Source organism: Choloepus didactylus, chromosome 1 (genome assembly GCF_015220235.1).
Source record: "Choloepus didactylus isolate mChoDid1 chromosome 1, mChoDid1.pri, whole genome shotgun sequence".
In the NCBI taxonomy this organism is placed as follows: domain Eukaryota; kingdom Metazoa; phylum Chordata; class Mammalia; order Pilosa; family Megalonychidae; genus Choloepus; species Choloepus didactylus.
This window is the reverse complement of record NC_051307.1, coordinates 91762434-91781837: the sequence shown is the minus strand read 5'-3', so window position 1 is coordinate 91781837 and position 19404 is coordinate 91762434. Positions and strand designations below refer to the sequence as shown.

At 42.9% G+C, this 19404-nt stretch overlaps 1 protein-coding gene across 17 annotated transcripts in view; it reads right to left on the bottom strand.

Moving 5' to 3' along the window:
* Nucleotides 1-19404, bottom strand: part of KALRN (kalirin RhoGEF kinase) — a 749960-nt gene that overhangs the window by 68605 nt on the left and 661951 nt on the right. For all 17 annotated transcript variants that reach the window (XM_037837128.1, XM_037837181.1, XM_037837192.1 and 14 more), the window contains 8 exons: nt 12530-12660; nt 7904-7970; nt 6342-6445; nt 6120-6189; nt 5158-5244; nt 4240-4332; nt 3358-3408; nt 2419-2496 (listed from right to left, as the gene is read on the bottom strand). In XM_037837128.1, coding sequence (XP_037693056.1) covers nt 2419-2496; nt 3358-3408; nt 4240-4332; nt 5158-5244; nt 6120-6189; nt 6342-6445; nt 7904-7970; nt 12530-12660 — 681 coding nt within the window. The remainder of the gene's footprint in view (nt 1-2418; nt 2497-3357; nt 3409-4239; nt 4333-5157; nt 5245-6119; nt 6190-6341; nt 6446-7903; nt 7971-12529; nt 12661-19404) is intronic.

The following is a 19404-nucleotide window of genomic DNA, read 5'->3' as shown; positions in this document are numbered from 1 at the left end:
CTCTCTGCCCCTTGCCGTATGGACCAAGAGCCTGGGTTACACTCCTGGACGTGAACTGAGAACCAACCTGTGGCCAAGCAAAGTTCTGTAGCCAGGACCCCAAATAATCAGATGAGTTGGGGCCTTCTCTTTTCTTTCTACTAGTTTAGGATGGGGAAATTCTCAAGTCTTAGCCTCCCTACACATCAACAGGTATAGTTGGGAAGCCCACATGTAGACTTCTGTATTTTATATGCTGGTAGATAGTTTTCTGGTTCTTGTGATCCTTTATAAAATGACTCCAGTTACAAAGCCTCCTGACAACTAGTAGAGGAAATGGAGCGTATTTAGTTTGCCAATTTTTAACCAGGTTTCAGAGACACCTTCACATCTTCAAAGGGCATATGCCTCGATGCTGGAGGTTGTCACAGATGCTTTCAGAGAGCCCTGCCTTTTCTAGTGCTCTGCAGTGAGAAGATCCTAGCATACGGGCCAGGAACCAGAGGGCCTCTTCTGAACCACAACCTCACTTGGGAGAAGGCTTTTGCCGTTTAGTGAATGTGGGCCATTCCTACACATGATGTCTCATTCCAAACATTACCCAGCACATGGGTCATTTTTCTTTTGTGTTCCTGAGAAATGCCTGCCCTCTGCTTGGATCACAGCTCCTTACTGCCAAGGTCAGCAGCCAAACAGGCTTATCTCTACCCTGCTCCAAAGTTAATATCAGGTCAGTGACCAGCTAGCCAGGAAATCCCTAAAAGCCCTACTAATGTTACATCAGAGCCTGACCCATGGGTTATAGTCCTGCAGACACTGAAGGGAAAACCAGGGATTTGAATCTAAGTGAAGGGGCTAATTTCTCCCAGGCCCAAGGGCATGGAATGCAGAAGGAAAGGAGGTACATTCAATCCTTGCAGACTGGTGAAGGAATGCAAAGCATATTTTCTGGATCTTGATGATCAAAGAGAGGACAGAACTTGATTTAAAAGAGAAAAAAAATGCCCTGCTCCTAGCTTTGGACTTTAGTGGACACGCATGCACATGATAGTTGCTGTGAAGTCTAACTTGAGTCAGAAAACAAAATCTGCTCCTCCTCCCAGTGCTCAGCTCCTCCAGAGACCCAGAGAAAGCCAAGCCAGACTCTCATTCAGAAAACGTAGGGTTTTCAAAGTTTAAGAGCAAAAGGGGTTACTTGGTTTGTTCACAATGGTCTCAGATGTGGCATAACTCCAAGAGTAAAGTGTAAAACTTCATCCAATATGACCAAAGAAAAACTGTGTGAGAACACAGAGTATATTTTTGCTGAGTAGGCCTGCTTTACATGGATGCTTGAGATCTCTACCTTGGAGAACTGGGAGCCTATGGAAATTAACAGCAAAGAAAAACCTCCATGCAGTTTCTGGTCATAACAAAGCAATGAAAACTGGAGAGGGATACCCAGGATGGGCTGGAAGGACAAGGAGGACAAGAAAGCTTGGCTCAAGAGCATCATGAATTCAACTCACTAACCCCAACCTGAATATAGCAGCTCCTAAATTTAACTCTACCACCAGTTTGTCTTACATCTTTTCTATTCTATTCTAGTTTGGCTGGGGGTGGGGGGTGGGGCGGGGAGGGACCTATTACTTTCTTGATTACCTTAATTTCCAGGAATCCCTTTTCTCCAAAAAAGAATAATTAGATCTCAGGCTGCAGGATTACCAAGAAACGGGATTAGAAGGTCCACATCTTCCTCTAAGGGGTTCAAGAACTACTAAGTACCAGTCAATAACTGTGTCAGTTCTAGTTTTATTATATTAATACTTAAAAAACATGATGTTTAGCTAATTAACAAGGTTTGGATATAAACTAATAATATCACATATTTAAGTTTAAATTAGAAAAGTAAAGTTGCTCTTTAAAGGTCACTGAAACCAAATCCTGGGGACATTTGGCTCTTTTTTTTAAGACTTGATTCCCCTCTTCAAAGAACAGAAAAATACACTGTGATGTTTTAGAGCTATTAATACTCATTAAACTACAAGGCCAGCCACCACATAGACCTGTTTATTAGAAAGAACCTCTCAAAGAAAAGTGTTCAGCTTTCCCTCTTGGGTTCCATTGCAATCACACAGTCCTGGCTGCATCACCTTTCCAGCATTTCTTAAGCAAGAAAGAAAAAGAAAGAGGCCATTGCCAGGTCCAGCAGCTATAAAGCATTTGGGGACTTTCTGACCCCAGTTTGGCGACTGCTCTATAACCTCCTAGGAGTCCCCTATCAGCAGGCTTCCTAAGTAGATGCATCCTCCAGGCCTGTGAACCAGAGGGCCTTGGGCACAAAGGTGGAGATGGCGAGTGAAGGGGGCAGCGCACAGAGCCTTCAAGGGAAGAGGCCTCGAAGACCTGGACTCCTGCTGCCCAGGAGAGACGGGACCGAGAAGCATCCTTAGGGCTCACCTCAAAGCCCTGCAGGCGTCCCAGATTCATCATGTCATTGCAGCGTTTTGGAACAAGGCACATTAACTCCACTGCTTTCTGAGAAAGAATAAAAAAAAAAAAAAAAAAGCTCAGGAGGCGAACAGCACCCAGGCAGGAAGTGCATGCAATTCTGGAAGATTCCTAGTGGCTCCTTTATTCTAGGAAAGGACCCCGGTCCGTGCTGTGCAAGCTAAGAGGAGTGCAGGGTTTTCTGTTCTAGATGGGGATACTGGTCATCAACCCAGGGATCCACATGCATTGGTGACTGCTTGTGGGGGGATGGCTGCCTAGCCTGTCTTCTTCTTAAGACATCTTAAGACATCTTATGACCCCCTTTTGTTGATCAATTCCCTCTCCTTCTTGCATTTTCTTTCTTTTCTCTTCTTTCCTGGCTGCCCAAGCAACAGCTTAGCTTGGCTTACGAAATGCTAGAGGTTTATACCCTAAAACAACCTACTAGGAATGGTTCATAACCTCTCTGGCCTAAAATAATCCTCATGGTGTCAATGTCTCAAAGGACTTCACTTAGCGGGCAATTCTTAGGGGGTGCGGGAGAGGGGTGAAAATGGATGCTTTATATGTCAGATTCAAAGAGTACTTGGATCCGTGAATAAAATTGTGCATTAAAGTGCCTACTTTCTGAAGGGTCTTACAGGGTCAAACACCATCCTCTCCCACCACATGTCTCTGGGAGCCTCATGGAGAACACCAGCTAGGCTTTTTTGGTCTGGCCCATGATAGAATTCTGCAAAAACACTCAACGTGCTCATTAACACTTGCCATTCCTCTTCCTGCTGAGTAGCTGTCGGCAAGGGGTTCTCACTGCCCAAGTCTGAGAGGTGTCAGCCTGGCCCCTCAAGCTTCCTGGGACAATCTTTTCCCTTTAGAGACAGTTAGCATTACAAGCAGAAAACTCACCTCGATATCTGAACACTCCAAACCAGCCTTCTCACTGTATCTCAGGAAGTCCTAGCAAGTAGAGGAAGCAGAGAAGGGCGTGGGGAGGGGCGCAATCAGTTAGTAAAATAGTCAGAGAGCTATAAAAAACTCAGCGTCACAAAAAAAGCAAGAATACCCAGAAGAACTTCCTTCCCAGCAGAGGTGGCAATGGTTTGCAGCAGCTGAGCAATGAAATTGTATGTCACATAAGACACCATAATGTAGACAAAACTCCAGGAATATTCAAAACTATGGGAGACTGAAGAGAAAGGAAGAGACATCTGGGGAGAGGGAGAAAGAGAGAGAGGGCAAGGAGAGGAGAGAGAGTGCATATGTGGGTAGTGAGGAAAGGAGGATCAAGACAGCACAGGATGGGAGAAAGGCAAGTTAAATCTTTCTCTTCCATTTACCTCCTATTTCTAGAAGATAAATCAAGTCAAACATTTTTAATACCTAAAATTTTAATCAAATTTTAGGTGAGTATTCATCAAGTATTACTCGCCTAAGGGTCTTGCCTTTCCCTTTCTTTCTCCCTTGTTTTCCACTCTGATTTTATGTTTTCGTTATTTTTTAACTTTTAGGGGTACCAAGTCAGTAATTAAGACAAAGTAAAAAAGTGAAATGAAAAGAGAAAATCAATAACGACTAATCTTAAAGGCAGGAACAACAGTAATGCAATTTATTTAGGGTCAAAACTGATGCAAGGAACCAAAAGACAAGATAAAAGCCCACACATACACACTAGCTCACACTCCTTCGAGGAAAAGTGTGGTGGGGACAGAACCCCAACCTAAGCTGCCTGATTCAGAGCCCGAGGAGGAGCCTTCTCCAGCCCTCACCCAAGGCTCTCAGCTCTCTTACCTTGAGGAGCAACTGGTATTTTGTTATTCTCTGAATGGGCTTGATGAGGAAGTCACTAAGAGTCAGCCTTTGATTTATCTCCTGCTTTACCTCCTGAAACACAAGGATGCTACATTAGAAAAAAAGGAACCAAAGAATTGGGGTGCTCTGGGGTTCAAAGGCAAGGAAGATGGTCTTCATATTTCCAATCAACTTCAAATCATTGAAAAGGAGAATTGGCTCACATAACCACTAGTTTGTTATTGGCTACATGTAACACACACCACTGTCACCTTCTTGCCTTCCAACATCAAGCATGTTCACACTCGTGAGAGACACGATGGAATGGGGTATTATGTGTTCCCTATTGCTTCAGGGAAACATTGAGGAAGGAAGAGCTTTCCCTAGGACACAACAAGCCTGCAATTGTGATTCCAAACACTCGGCTGAGGGCTCTTTCCAAGAGATGGTGTTGCTTCTCCACTAGCTAAATAAATATTTCCAGACTGTGGCAAAACAAACACTCTGAGGTGCTTGACAGAATCTCTGAAAACAGAAGCAGAGACCACTGAAGTGGCTGCAAATATCTCAACAAAGAGGAGGGTCCTCAGCAAGCAGTCTCAAGAGGGCTGGTGAGGAAGAGGGTGGGCTCAATTTGCTCTGGGGTTCCGTAAGAAGGATCTAGCTTCTAACGTGGTCTCTGCGTTACAGAATCATTCTGCAAATGGAGGCATCCAAAAAAACAGTCCACAGACTAGGCCACCTCAGCTCCTGTCCAGCAAAGGTGGTCGTGAGAATCTAGCTAAGAAGCTAACTGATACTCCAGTAGCAGAGGGGTAACCGTGCTCTGTGGGGGTCCCTTGTGGTCTCTCTGCAGGGAGCTGTCTAGGCCTGAGTTTCTTCCCCCACCCTAATGTGAGCAAGGCCTGAGCAGCTTACTTCAAAGTAGGCGTCGTACTCAGCAACGATGTACTCGGAGCGCGGCTTGTTCTGGCAGTACCACACGTAGATATGCAGCTTCCGCTCCTGGAAGGCAGAGGGAGAGATGCCCACGGTCAGGCACAGTGCCCTGCAGCTGACACACGGACAGAAGGACACAGGTACCATCCACTCCAGGGGCACACAAAGCCAGTTAATATTCGAAAAGATATTTTACGGTTGTAAAGGAGAAGCTAAGCCCACCTATAACTATGCCTAGGAGTCACCTCCAAGGAACCTCTTAAAAAAAAAAAATTGAAAAATATAAAAGTAAATGTAGTTGAGTCACAATAGCCAAAAGTTGGAAACAACCCAAATGCTCATCACACAGTGGCACAGCCATACAAGGGAACATTACTTGGCCATAAGAAAGGAATGAAGTACTAATACGTGCTACAACGTGGATGAACTTGAACACGTTATGTGAAGTGAAAGAAGCCAGACACAAAAGACCACATATTACACGATTCCATTTCAGATGAAAGTCCAGAATCTGCAAATCTATAGATGGGAGATTAGTGGTTGCCTAGGGTGGCTGGGGTATGAGGGTTTAGGGAGGTAATAAAGTATAAAGGGTTTTTTGTGGGGAGTGGTGAAAATGTACTAAGACTGATGGTGGTGATGGTTGCACCTCTCTGTGAATACACTAAAATGCACTGAATTGTACTTTAAATGGGTGAATTGTATGGCATATGAACTATATCTCAATACAGCTGTTTCTTTTGTTTTTAAATAAATGTAGTGGGCAAGAGGTCACTTTCCAAATTGCCCTGAACATTAAAAAACAAAAAAACAAAAAAACACAAAACCTTAAAGAAGAGTAAGAAAGAAGAAAAGTCAAGGAAGAGTAGAAGAGAAGATTAAGAAATGAATATAAATGAGCCTGGTGAGAGGGGTTGAGGAGGTTTTATTATTAAACTCACATGTTTAATAAAGAGCTGTGCCAATCTGTCTTGCTCCTGGATACATTTTTCCAGTTCAGCCAGAAAAAAACTAAGAGGAGAGTGGAGATAAGAGAAAGGAGCCACATTATTCAGATGATGAGAAAAATGAGAGAAGACCCTCCCCAAGTCCTGTCCCTTAGGTCAAATGCAGGAATTGGACCTGAGAGGTCTGGATTCCCTCAGGGCGGCTGCAACACTTACTCTTTATGCCAGTCATAAATCTGGTGAATATTTCCAAACACGATTTTATCCTTTCCTCGCATGTCCTCAGGGACACCCTTTTCTTCTATTCTCTTCATGAAGCCCTGCAGCAGCAGAGACCATTGGTCAATACAGTATTTTCACCAGAGTGCTTTCTGGGCTGAGCCCCAATCCACAGCACCCATTCAGCTCATACACCTGGGTGAGTTTGTGGGCAAATGCTTCTGCAGCTTCTCACTATTCAGCTAGGACGGCATCCATATCCAGAATGACAGACAACATTTTTATGAAATTCTGGGTCCCCTTTTTTGCTCCAATGGTCATTTGCCCCTATCCCTTCTCCTAATTTAGATCTTCAAAGATTCAGAACTAGAAACATCTAGCCTAGTAGAAAGTCTTAATACTTTAGACTCTGCAAAATGCTATCACATATAATCTCATTTCAGCTTTGAAGTCAAGTTTTGAGGTTGCACAGGTAGCATTATCCCATCTGACAGATGAGAAAGTCTAGGCACTGGGCATTATATGACTTGTCTGAAAGTCACACAACTAAGGTCTGACTTCCCTGGATCCCAGGCCCCTATCTCCAGCTCCCCAAGCCCTCTGTTCCTAGGCTCGGCCGATGTGCCCCTTCTTGTCCCCTTGAAGAAGGGACTACCTCTCCACAAATTAGAATTCAGGTCCTCTATATGCCAGGTTACTCTGTTTTTCCAAGGCTCAGGATAAACAAACACAAAACCCTAAGTCAGCAGATATCCCAGGATGGGGATTTATAGGCCCATTGTAAGGAACCAGCAGGCAATTTAGATATCAGACATTCAAATTTTTAAAAAATCAGGAACAACTTTTTGCTTGACAACACCATTTTTGATGGTTGCATAGAATTCTACTGCCTAAATGTAAGGCATTCAATTTTCAGACTTCATATTCTCTCATTTAAAATGATTAAGAACAGGGCCCTAGGCTGTCTAAATTATGTATCTACTTTCTTAGGTTTTCTCATCCAAGTACTTAAGTCCCTTATTGTGAACCCCTGTGGAGACAGAGCTCTGCTTTATTTATGGCCAAGTTGACACTTAACCATGTACCTGTCAATCTTGCCTCATTGGTGGGGTTTTCTTTGGGTGTCTTCTTGGCATATACAATGATCTCCTTGAAATCTAAGGAAACATATGAGCCCTAAGATTTCACTCAGAGTGACATGCTTAGTGCCCACGGTGGCTTACAGCTTGGAAGAAATACATGTCCACATGTCAAACAGCAAAGAGAAGTTCCTAAGACAATAAATGTTCACCTAATACAAGGTGAACTAGACTCAGCTCTAACAAAGAGACTCCCCCAAATACTGCAATGGTTGGGACCCCAACTCCTGTTTAGATATCTTATAATATTTCAAGAGGAAAAGTAAAAAATTATCTACATGTTATATTTGAGTTCATTATAATTTTTATTTTCATTTCTGCAGCTACCTGGGCAGTATAAGACCCATGCAACCCTCAAGGTAAAGCAGTCAGTTCAGGCAGGTGTGATATCTTCCTGACTCACCCTGAGCTTCTACTCACCTCCACCACAATCCCCAGATCCTTGACATAGTCTTTTTCTGTCTGTACCAGCTCATTCAGGACAAACCTGAGCAGGAGATGAAGAAAAAATGAGGATTGTTTCTTTCATTGTTAAGCAAGAAATCTTCACATTTAAGTTCACAGAACAGTTACTTTGGCACTTTTATAAAAAGACCACCAAAAAGACCCCTCAGGAAGGTGCTTACTGATGCTGTCTCTACCAGAAGCCCCCACTGAAGAGCTGAGGATGCCAAGGCCAGTTGAGGGCTTTCCCCAGATGACACACAATGTCAGATTGCAGAATGAAGCACATAACCCAGCATTCTCTTTTCTATTCCTTATGCTTCTTTTCCACTCACGGATAATTGAAAAATTGCATAGACATACATAGGGTAGAAAGAATGACACTACTTTGGCAAAATTGAATTATGAAAGCTTTGAGGCCATCAACATGAGACTTTCATTCCTTCATTTCAACTCCATTCTTTGATTGACAAGATGAGAAAGACACCATTTAACAACCAACCATTAAGGCCTCAGAGATACTGATATCAAGGAAAGCTTTTAAATATAGAAGCTATAATTATTCAGATAGGTATCCAGGGTAACTGGCTTGGAAACTCGCCAGTCAGGGCCAGAAAGATTTACTGCAGACATTCTACAATCACAATGTTGAATGTAGCAAGAGGTGCTCCTCCTGCCCCCTGCCAGTCCCACCCAGGATGCGGGATTTAAAAGTTAACAACTATAAGGACACTGGATTTCTTGGTTTCTTCTCTGTTGGGTGATTTCTATCTCTTAGAACATTGACTATACACCAGTAACATCATCTGGGTTTCCCGTGCTTATAAAAGGTATGTATTCCAAGCCCTATTTTATATAGATGAAAAGACCGAGACAGAAAGGTTAGGTAACTTGCCCAAAATTACAAACTAAATTGCAGAGCTGGGGATTTGAACCCAGTTGCTTTAACTTGAGAGACTGCTTTTTCACTGTTGCTCACTGCCTGGTAAACTACTCAGACTGGCTTTCTGGAGTCCTCAGGGCTCAAACCCAAACATTCCTCTTTATTTCTGTTCAGACAGGAAAAGAATGATACATAAAATGCTCACAGTTGTGCACGGCGACAGGGTAGGTGCTGTGCACTTAATGGATCCTGACCTTTATCATCTACGTTTGAAAGAGGTTGCCTGGAGCCTCAAAACTACGTTTTTGGCCCAAGCGGCAGAGGGATAAAGTTCTGAGATCTCAAAAAGGGGTCCCAGCACAGGCTTGTAATTACTCTGAACCCAGGAAGCAATTCATTTGAAATTTTGTTTTATACAGCACAGAGAAGCCACTAGATCCCCTGGTCTGGGGCCTCAGGGCAATGGGGAGGAAGCAAAGGAACATACATGCTTCTTTATCAGCAAGTCCAGCACTTCCAACCAGCTCCCTCTTTCTAATATAGACAATCATGCGTTTGGGGCTACAGGAAGGAACTGGCAAGGCCAAATAAAATCATTTAAATATATCTCCAGCATGGTGCAAGTTACTGTATGAGAGAAAGTAGTAAAGGAAATCCACAGGAAAGCTGGGAATGGGAATGTGGGGCTGGAAGGGCAGGGCCCTCTGAAGATGAGGGGATATTTTTACCCTAAGCTATTTGCTGACAGATTGGGGCTGCCTTGGCCTCTTTAGCCTCTAGAGGAGGGATTGTAGTGGGTGCCGCTAGTGGATCTCACATGTGTTCCCTTTAAGAACTGATGAAACACTTAGAGGGATAATGACACTTTAAAAGAGATTCTGACAATTTACATGAAATGATGTACATTACATACATTAATACAAGGCAGTGCATAATTATTTTCCAAATAAATCGAATTAATAATAAAGCAGGTTATTAATGACCAAGTTCTTATGAGTATAGGTTATTTACAAAGTAAATGCTATTGTTTGGTCCAACTTAAATTCTTCCAGCTATAGGTTAGACCTACTTCTAACCTCTATCTTTCAGAGTGGTAGGGAATGGCTGGTTTTCCATAGAAAATCCCTTAGAGCCTTTGCACTGGCTGTTCTCTCTGCCTAGAGCCCTAGTCCCCCCTGACTAATGGCTAATTTCTCCCCTTCTTCTGGTCTTTGTGCAAATGCCACACCCATTTAAAACTGTGACATGGCCTCATCCATCTTTCTGATGCCCTTTACTCTGCTCTATGTTTTCTTTTTCTAGCTTCTAACATACTACAGATCTCATTTTATTCTGTCTGATTTCTCTCACTAGAATGTCAACTCCATGAGGGCAAGGACCTTTTTTGTTTGTTTGTTACTGTTTGTCTTATTCATTGATGTATCCCAAGCACCTGGCATATGATAGGTGTTGAATGAATGAATGACTAAATCTTGAAGACAATTCAGTCCATTCTCAGTTTTTTCTTCTGCTAGACAAATAACTTTTCATTACTTCTCCATGGAGTGAACGTTTAACCCAACTGCCATCTTCTGGATTGAGTCTCAGTTCTCCATACCCCCGGACACTAGCCACATGTATGGTTTTCACAGAAATATCTACACATCCTCTCTTTCATCATGGACATAAATTACAGCAGGGTGGAATCAGGATGATATGCAGTAAGAGCAATGAGACATTCTAACAGCTGGATTTCAGGATAGCCTGGGATGCAGAGAGGTGTAAGGCTGGGTGAAAGCGTGAAAGGAGGAAGAAGCACTGGGTAAAATAGGTAAAAGAGGCAGCAAGATTTTGCCTGTTGTAGCAAAATCAGACAATATCATATCTGGAAGCAGGACGGTTGCTTAAATGGCTGTTCATAGGAATGTTATCCTAAGTGATGGGCTTTGCCAAGGACCATCTGCTACATAACAGGTCGATGCCTTTCACCTCCATGATATAAGCTTTGCTTTGGCTTCTCAGGGACTAGAACATCAGCTCCAACCCTGCCTCACCTGTATAACAACAAGAGAAGCAACGGAGAGCCATCTCTGTGCAAGTACCAGGAAATTCCCCCTTGGGGATGGTACTTTTCTACCTCTATTCCATTTGTCACCTTCTTGGGTTCCCCCTCATGCCCCTAAAGTTGAGCGGGTACATAGGGAACTACAGAGCTGATGTGCCATGTGCTCACTGGCCACTATGAGGTGAGAGCCCTACTCTGAGGCCAGGACCTGGCTGTGGTGTTTCTACTTTTGTTTCCTAAGAAACAAAGTCATAAGTGTTCACCTAGTCTATTTCCAGGTAACAGAAGGACCTTGCTTCATTTATTTTTGCTCATCTTCATGTCTCTTATCAGGCTCAAAGAGTAGGGGTTTGAAGGAGAAGGGCAGACTATTTGGCAACAGGGAGGGATCCTTCATGCTGCGCCTACTGTTGGGGATTGAATCAGATTCCCTATAAAGACGTGTTCAAGTCTTAATCCACATACCTGTGGATGTGAACCCATTTGGCAATAGGATCTCTGAAGGTCTTCTTATTAATTAAGGTGTGGGTCTCATTCATAAATAGGATCTTTGAAGATTCTAAGGGCCAAATTGGATCAGGGTGGGCCTTAATCTGTATGACTAGTGTTCTTTAAAGAGAGGAAATTCGGATGCAGTCAGCCAGAAGAAGCCAGAAGTCAGAGAAAGCCACAAAAGGAGACCAAGGAGACAGACTGCCATGTAATACAGGCAGAAATGCAAGCCAAGGAACCTCAAAGATGGCAGCAAGCTGGAGTGCTATGGACCCCAGGGGAAAGCCTGGCCTGCTGACATCATGATTTTGGACTTCTAGCCTCCAAACTGTGAGCCAATATATTCTTGTTGTTTAAGCCAATCCATTGTGTGGTATTTGTTGTAGCAGATCTGGCAAACTAGACACCTCTCCATTTACCCACCTGTTGCATACAATTTCCCACATATCCAAGACTCAACAGTAGCTCTGCTTTCAAAACAAAGTCAAACCCTAAACAATAAAACAACTTGAGAAGAGGTGTGGTTTTGCATTAGTGGTGTCCAATATCATCTTGACTGTTCCAAATAACAGAAGAGTCACTTCACATCAGGCTAGATAAACTCAAACTTTGCATAAAATAAGGGTTTTTGTGAAAGGGACTGTAGTGTGAATTGTATTTTACCACTAAACATTCAAAAAATGGAGAGGAGGCTCTCTTGGAACTAAAGTCACAAATGGATACAAAATTAAAACCTTTGATGAAGGTTTTACACAGGTAGTACACGTGGCCCAGCTCTCTCTTTCTATACATCACTTATCCATATTTGGACTTCTCCCTTAGTGTCCTCTATCAGACTTTTTGCCATGGTCAGGAATTCTGACTCCACAGACCCCTAATAATAGTCCATAGTTCCCTGAACTTTGCTGTTTCCTTTTATCGGCATGTTTTAAATTTCTAACAGAACTTTGTCTATCTCACAGAACATACTTCAGCCTGCTATCTCACAGAGTATACTTCAGCCTAAAATTCTTAAAGTCAGTGACAAAAGCAGAGCTTGTTGTTTATCAGTACTCTACTGTACACATCTGGGAGAATAAAGCGTGGGGGTATCTCTCCAGTTCTCCTTCAGTCTTCTCCCAGCCCGTGCCCACAGCCCACCACACACATGTGTACCAGGGTGGAATCTGGAGAAGCCACTTACATCCTGCCTCTCAGTGCTTTGGCTCTCTGTTCCTCTTCCAGGTTTCTAGGAGGTGTGGGTGGGGTCATCCCCTCATTCAGACAGCCTGCAGGGTCTTTCAAGCTCCCCCGGTATGAGCCTCCTTCTAGACTCTGAAAAGAGAAGAATAAACGTCTTAGAGGAGCATACAGCAAAAAGTTATTTGGAAGTCCTCTTGTCTCCTCCAGCCTGGCCACCGCCAACCTGGCAGATCAGTAGCCAAGGCTGCGCTAGAAGACCAGGGACTCCCGTCTTCCCGGTGCAGGGATTCCAGAACCTAGAGGATTGACGTGGTGTCCATGTGCTGCCAACTTCCAGGACGTAATGAAAATTGTCAAGGTGACTTATCTCTGTTAAAAGCTCTGGAAGCAAAGCATATCATTTCAAATCCACACCAAATAAGCTGTCAGAATAGAAAATCGATTGCAGGACCATGAAATGCAAATTGATGAGGGGAGACTAATGAAAAGAGAGCTAGTTTGGGAATATCACGGTTTGTTAAATCAGCTGTAATTCCTTGGAAGAGGCCAATGAAATGTAAACAAGAGGCCAAGAGATTTAGACTTTTTTAAGAACACCTTTGCTAAGGTTATTTACCAAGGGCTTGCTTTCATTTATCAGTCCTTTCCTATTAACTGAGGTGCTGTAGGATTGAGGAAACGAATTAAAGGGATTAATAAGGATGCTCTAGAAAGAGCTAAGGAGAAGGGAACTTAAATTTTCATCCCAGATCTGCTAGTCACTGGATATTCTTAAGACAGCTAAAATTCTTCTTTCAGTTTTTCTCAATTTTCAGATCAGATTTTGCCCCTCTACAGATTTAAAGAGACAGAAACAATAGTAATAAAACCCCTTTGAAAAGTTAAAAGTGTTCTACCATGGTGAAGTTAAGGTCTTTTTTTCTCCAAGGATGGAACTGGTAACAATAAGGACACTCAAATGGGGTCAATCTTAACATTTTTTCAAGTGTCCTGGAAGGAGGACCATGTAGTGACACTTAGTGTTTCATTATCCAAATTGGCAGAAACAATGTGAATACACAGTAAGATTGGTGATTAGGTCAAGGTGAGCACCTTTAAGACAAATATGAGAGACTAATCCAAACTTTCCTTACAAGATGCCTGCCTATACTGCAATTCAAAGAAAAGGCTTCCTGTCAGTAGTCTTTGATGCTATCAGCCCTAAGATTAAAGTCACAAAAATCAGGAAGTGCCATCCAAAAGGGTACAAGAACAAAAAGCTTCTGCCTGGTCCTAAACCATCTATACTTGGAATGACTGTCACAAACTCTCTTAGCTACTTTATTTCAACATAGGCCAAATGGAGGTAGGAAAGGTTCAGGGTGATGAAACAAAAAGGGAACGAGGTGCCCGATGGACTACTGTATGAGAACACATAGAGAATATTACAACTTGAATCTGAAAAACTCAAAGCTGAGAAGAGATATCAACCTTGTTCCCATCACTCCCACCACCTGCTCCCAAATCCACAAAATGTGCCAACAGATCAACATGAATTTGTTGCCAATGCTAGAGACTAGAATTAAGGGGACAGGGTCTTCGAGCTTGAGAGAGAATTTCTTTTAACTTGACATAAAGGTTTTATAGAACATGTAATCATCCTGCGGAAGTTGTTATTCAGAGGAGCAGAATAGGCTAAAAATATAAAAAGGTCAAGAAGGGTTCAGCTAAATTTATAGATCCAGGATCTATAACCTGTTATTAAGGAAATGAGGGTGTCTGGTGCTGAAGCTTGACAACCCAGTGGACAGGCTGGCTTTCCCACATGTCCCCGGGTGCCATCACCAGAGACAGGCTGCCCAGGCAGATGGACCCAGCTGGCCATTGATCTGATTACATGCTTTTCACTTCCCTGTCCCCCTTTCCCATTGTCCTGTTATGGCTTTTGTTCTGCAGCTTGTTGGCTGGCTCAGTGGTGACTGGAGGCCAGGGAAACAGACCTGCATCTCTGCCTATACAGCTGTCCCGTGGAATATCCAGCTCAGTGTGGTCCACTCTCAACCATTCTACAGAATGAAGGGCATCTGAGGAGACCAAAGGGTCACATAGGAAATAAATTCCACCTCCATCTGCCTGGCCTGTTATATGAGCAAAGAAGTCCAAGCGGGGGTGGGGGGTGCTCTCTAGGGATGGAGTTGAGAAGGGCACAGACAGTGAGAAATAGGAAAGTGAGGGAGATAAAGGGCTTGGGTAAACTATATGGGTAATCTCTCTCAAATAATGGGACTGGCTATAAATGCTCATAATAATTCAACTGATTCCCTTTGAGGACCTACCTACCTGTGCTAGAATTGAGAAACTGGGTATGCCAGTTTGAATGTATTATGTCCCCCAAAATGCCATTATCTTTGATGTAACCTTGTGTGGGCAGACATATTACTGTTTATTAGATCGTAATTCTTTGATTGAGTGTTTCCCTGGAGATGTGAACCACCAAACTATAGGTGATAACTCTGATTAGATAATTTCTAGGGAGGCATGGCCCCGCCCATTCAGCATGGGCCTTTTTTAGTTCACTGGAGCGGTATGAAAGCTCAGACAGAAGGAGCAAGCTTGCTACAGCCAAGAGGGACACTATGAAGAACACACAGGAGCTGAGAGAGGAGCTGCAGCTTACAGAGCAACATTTTGGAGACGGTCTTTGAAAGCAGACCTTTGCGCTGGAGAAGCTAAGAGAGGACAAACATCCCAAGAGCAGCTAAGGGTGACATTTCTGAGGAGCTACAGCCTAGAGAAGAATGTCCTGGGAGAAAGCCATTTTGAAAACAGAACTTTGGAGCAGTTGCCAGCCATGTGCCTTCCCAGCTAACAGGGTTTCTGGACCCCACTGGCCATCCTCCAGTGAAGGTACCCAATTGTTGACAACTTACCTTGAATACTTTATGGCCTTAAGACTTTAACTTTGTAACCAAATAAACCCCCTTTTATAAAAGCCAATCCATTTCTGGTATTTTGCATCCCAGCAGCATTAGCAAACCAGAACACTGGGCCACAGCCAGGGGCAACTAGGGGTGACCTGCAATTGTCTGTGCTGCTCCAGTGGGAAAACAGGCATTGGTAGTTGGTTAACTGAAAGGCTCTGCAGCCACAGGAGCTAAAGCCCACACCAGTCTCAGTAGACAAAAGAAAAGAAGGGCAAGGACAGAGTAACAAAAGTTTCTATAGTTGGCCCAAGGTCAGGCAATAGAAGTGCAAGTAAGATTCAAATAGGCGATTAAGCTTGAAGGTAGGCCTTCCCCAAGTTAAAAATGAATACATTTCCTGTCCACTGGATCTTGCATCACACACCTCCTAAAATGCCCTTCCTCTGGGTTCCTGTAAGCACCCTTTACACACCCCTTGCACAGTATTCATTACACAGTACTGTAATTTGACTATTTATTGCACTCAAGCAAATATTTGTCAAGCATCTACTACATGCTGAATACATGCAAAGTGTTGGAGAAACAAAGATGAGTAAGACATGGTTTCTGTCCTACATAACCTAAAGTACACTGGGTGTTCTTCTAGACAGGTGTACCATGGAGGATGAACAAAAGGAGCAGGTAGTTCTATGGTGGGGTGGTGAGGAAAGGGGATGGAAGAGGCAACACTTGAACTGAGAATTGAGAGATGAAAAAGAATTCATAGTAGACTCATTGGATACACCAATGGGAGGGCATTCCAGGGAGGATCAAGGGATACGTGATCAAGGGATACATGAGGCAGCCTGGGACCTGCAAGTAGCCTGGTGTAGGGAGAATATAGGGGAGAGGTTGGGGTGGCAAGTAACTCACTGTGTTATGCGAGTTGGTATGAGTGGGTGCTAGGGATGGTAGAGGTGAGGAGCGAAAACAGATAACTTTGGAGGAGTTACCTATAAGGAGCTTTATGCACGGCATTAAGGAGTAGAGATTTTACCTTTTATGATGACCTATGGGAGGCTTTTAAGTAGGGAAGTAACATGATAGGATATGAGTTTTAGAAAGATGAGTCCTGATGTTCTAAGAGAGCTTTCCATGACTTGGGAAAATGTCTCAGATATGATATTAAAAGAAAAACAGGACTTAAATTTTAATACTGCATGATTAACTGCATTATTTAAAAAGGGGTCTAGAAAAAAAATACACCAAAATTTCAGCAATGAATATGTCTAGATGATATGAATGACATGATTTGTGTTTTTATTTTTGTCATTTTTCTAATTTTTCTTGAATGTGCATATATTGCTTTTATTAATCAGAAAAGAACTATTAAAAGGTTAAGAAAAAAAAGAAGAAAGCAAGCTCCCTCTGGCAGTCACATAGAGAGATGTCAGACCGAAATCCAAGAGGAAATGGTTCCCAAGTCCGGGTAGGAGAGGACTAACCCTGCAATGCAAGTGCCATTAAGGAAGATTCGGTGCTTGATCTTAGAGCCTGGCACACAGTAGGATTCCAAGAACTTATTGAATATACTATCAACCTCTTGGGGAGAAGTCAAACATCATCTGATGAGACAATGGGAAAATGTGCTGATCCAGAGCCACCCACTACACCAACCAGGCACCTATTACTGCCACCCCAGCTTTTAAAAAAATTTATATAATATTCTCTGTAAAAAGCATTAGATATCTAAGTCATTCCCAGATAAATCGAGTGTGGGCATGGGGAAGACAACCATGTAGTGCAAAAAATGACACCTGGATTTTCCAGGCAAATGACATTTCAGGTTTGTCACTTTCATTTAATAACTTTTTTTTTGGTAGAAATCTAAAGATTTCTATTCTGACAAGAGTGCTCAGGAATTGTTTCCACAGAGGGATGCCAACAAACCCAGTTCCTGAAAACACATACCTCCACACTGATTATGATGAGACATTATTTTCCCCCAACTAGACATTCAACTTCTACCAACCTCTCCTTGCCATTGATTAAACAAGCCGATTCATCTAAAGGAGAGCAAAGCACACACACAAATACAACCTAGTCCTAGCCATGTTCTATAGTCCGCAAGGCTGGCCTAGGGAAGTGAATGCTATCAAGCAGAAGAAACAGAGGGCTGGGTCTTGCTGGAGCAGGTAAGGCAGACTTTCAGGATGCCAGGCCACCAGGTAGACCAAACAAGAGCTCAGTTCTGGCCAGCCCCTTTCCCTAAAGGCAGAGGATTATTAGCTAAGGGTCTGTTGGAAACATCCTGAACCCGATGACTTACTTTGGTGCCACCTGAGGACAAGAGCGTAGAGAAGGGACTCTCTTTCTAGACGCTCAAGCTTTCAAGACAAGAAGGTGGTGGAATCCTGGGACTCCAGGACTACACATTAGATTCTCACATGGCCAGGAAACTCTTGTTCTTCAAACTCGAGGAATAAAACCAAAACATACAGATCGTTAAGCTATTACCCTATACCCTGCAATGTTCTCCCAACTACCCATCTATCAACTGACAAATACTGTGTCCACATGCCCAGCACCTTTACAGGATCCCTGCCCTTTACAACAGAGATGAGATGGCTAGAGCTAACATTTGTAGGATACTAACTTATCAGTTTACAAAGCATGTTCACACCTACTCAATTATCATAACTCTCTTGAGATTAGATTCTGTTGATAATTTAGAAAAAGAGAGGCCCAAGTGGATGAAGTTACTTGTTGAAGAAACAGAGGCAAGGCTAAAACTTAGGTCATGTTATTCCTTACACATTCACTACCACTAGACCAGTGTACAGGTCTAGAAAATGCTTTATTAAAAATCACACAGGGAAAGCTGAAGGAATCCTTATCTCTGACTTGGAGTTAAAGACAATACCTTAATGCAAAAACAAGAAAAAGAATGCTGGCTCTATTTTGGGAGGAGGTGGGATTGGGAAGAGTGGGGGAAGATGGGCTCTTGGGAAACAAAAGCATTGATTAAAAACCAAGGCTGGCAGGTGAGAACTCAGAAGGGTTCATTAATGTCCTGAGGGACTTGCCAAAGGAGGTTCTGAGGGGTCTTCAGGGGCATATCTGCATTGCAGGTGAGTCTAAGAACACAGGCCTTTCGCTCTCTAACAGCAGCTCTCGAGCAGCAGAAGTGGAAGCCTGGGTGCAAGGATCACTATGTAAACATAAAACACAAGGGCAGCTTTGGACATGGGGACACAGGGGACCCCATGGCTTTTGGGGGGTGCAGGAGGCCAAAAGAGTTCTAAGTGCAGAATTTGGTGTCATCTCTTGAACAACCAATAACGAAAGCAGAAAGAATTTAAGCCTAGACAAGAGTCCATGTATGCCAGATGTTCCTATAAAATGGAACCAGACTCTAAATTAGAAAGGACTTTATTAGTTCTTCTTTATATTGAACAAAGATAACTTCTACCCACAGGTCTAGATTCTGTCTTCTGGAGCAACAAAGAATCAGACCAACTCTTTCCCACAGCAGTGCTTCAATTTTTTGGAAGATAGTTCTCATGTGTGTCTTTTCTCTCCTAACTTCTCTCTATACTTAATCTCAGTTTCTTCAACTGCCCTTCAAATATCACGGACCACAAGGTAGTTGTCTCCTTCTGACCTCTTCCAGTTGGTTCAAGAATATTTTAGAATGTTGTGTTCAGACCCTGATCAATATATTATTCACACACCACTTGTGAAAAAATGTCCAAATAGCTTTGAATACATTGGAACTCCCCTTGATCTGTAGACTGTGCTTTCATTAGCCCAGTCCATGATCACACTAGATACTTTGGCTGCTGTCACACTGTTGTATTTATAGTCAAATAAAAACTCCTTAACTTTTATGGGCTCTAGATCTTAACCTTTTCTAAGATAAAGAGATAATGAGGAAGAGGAATACAGGTCTCTGAGGTGAAAATGTAACTTAGTATTCTCAAATATTGCTTAG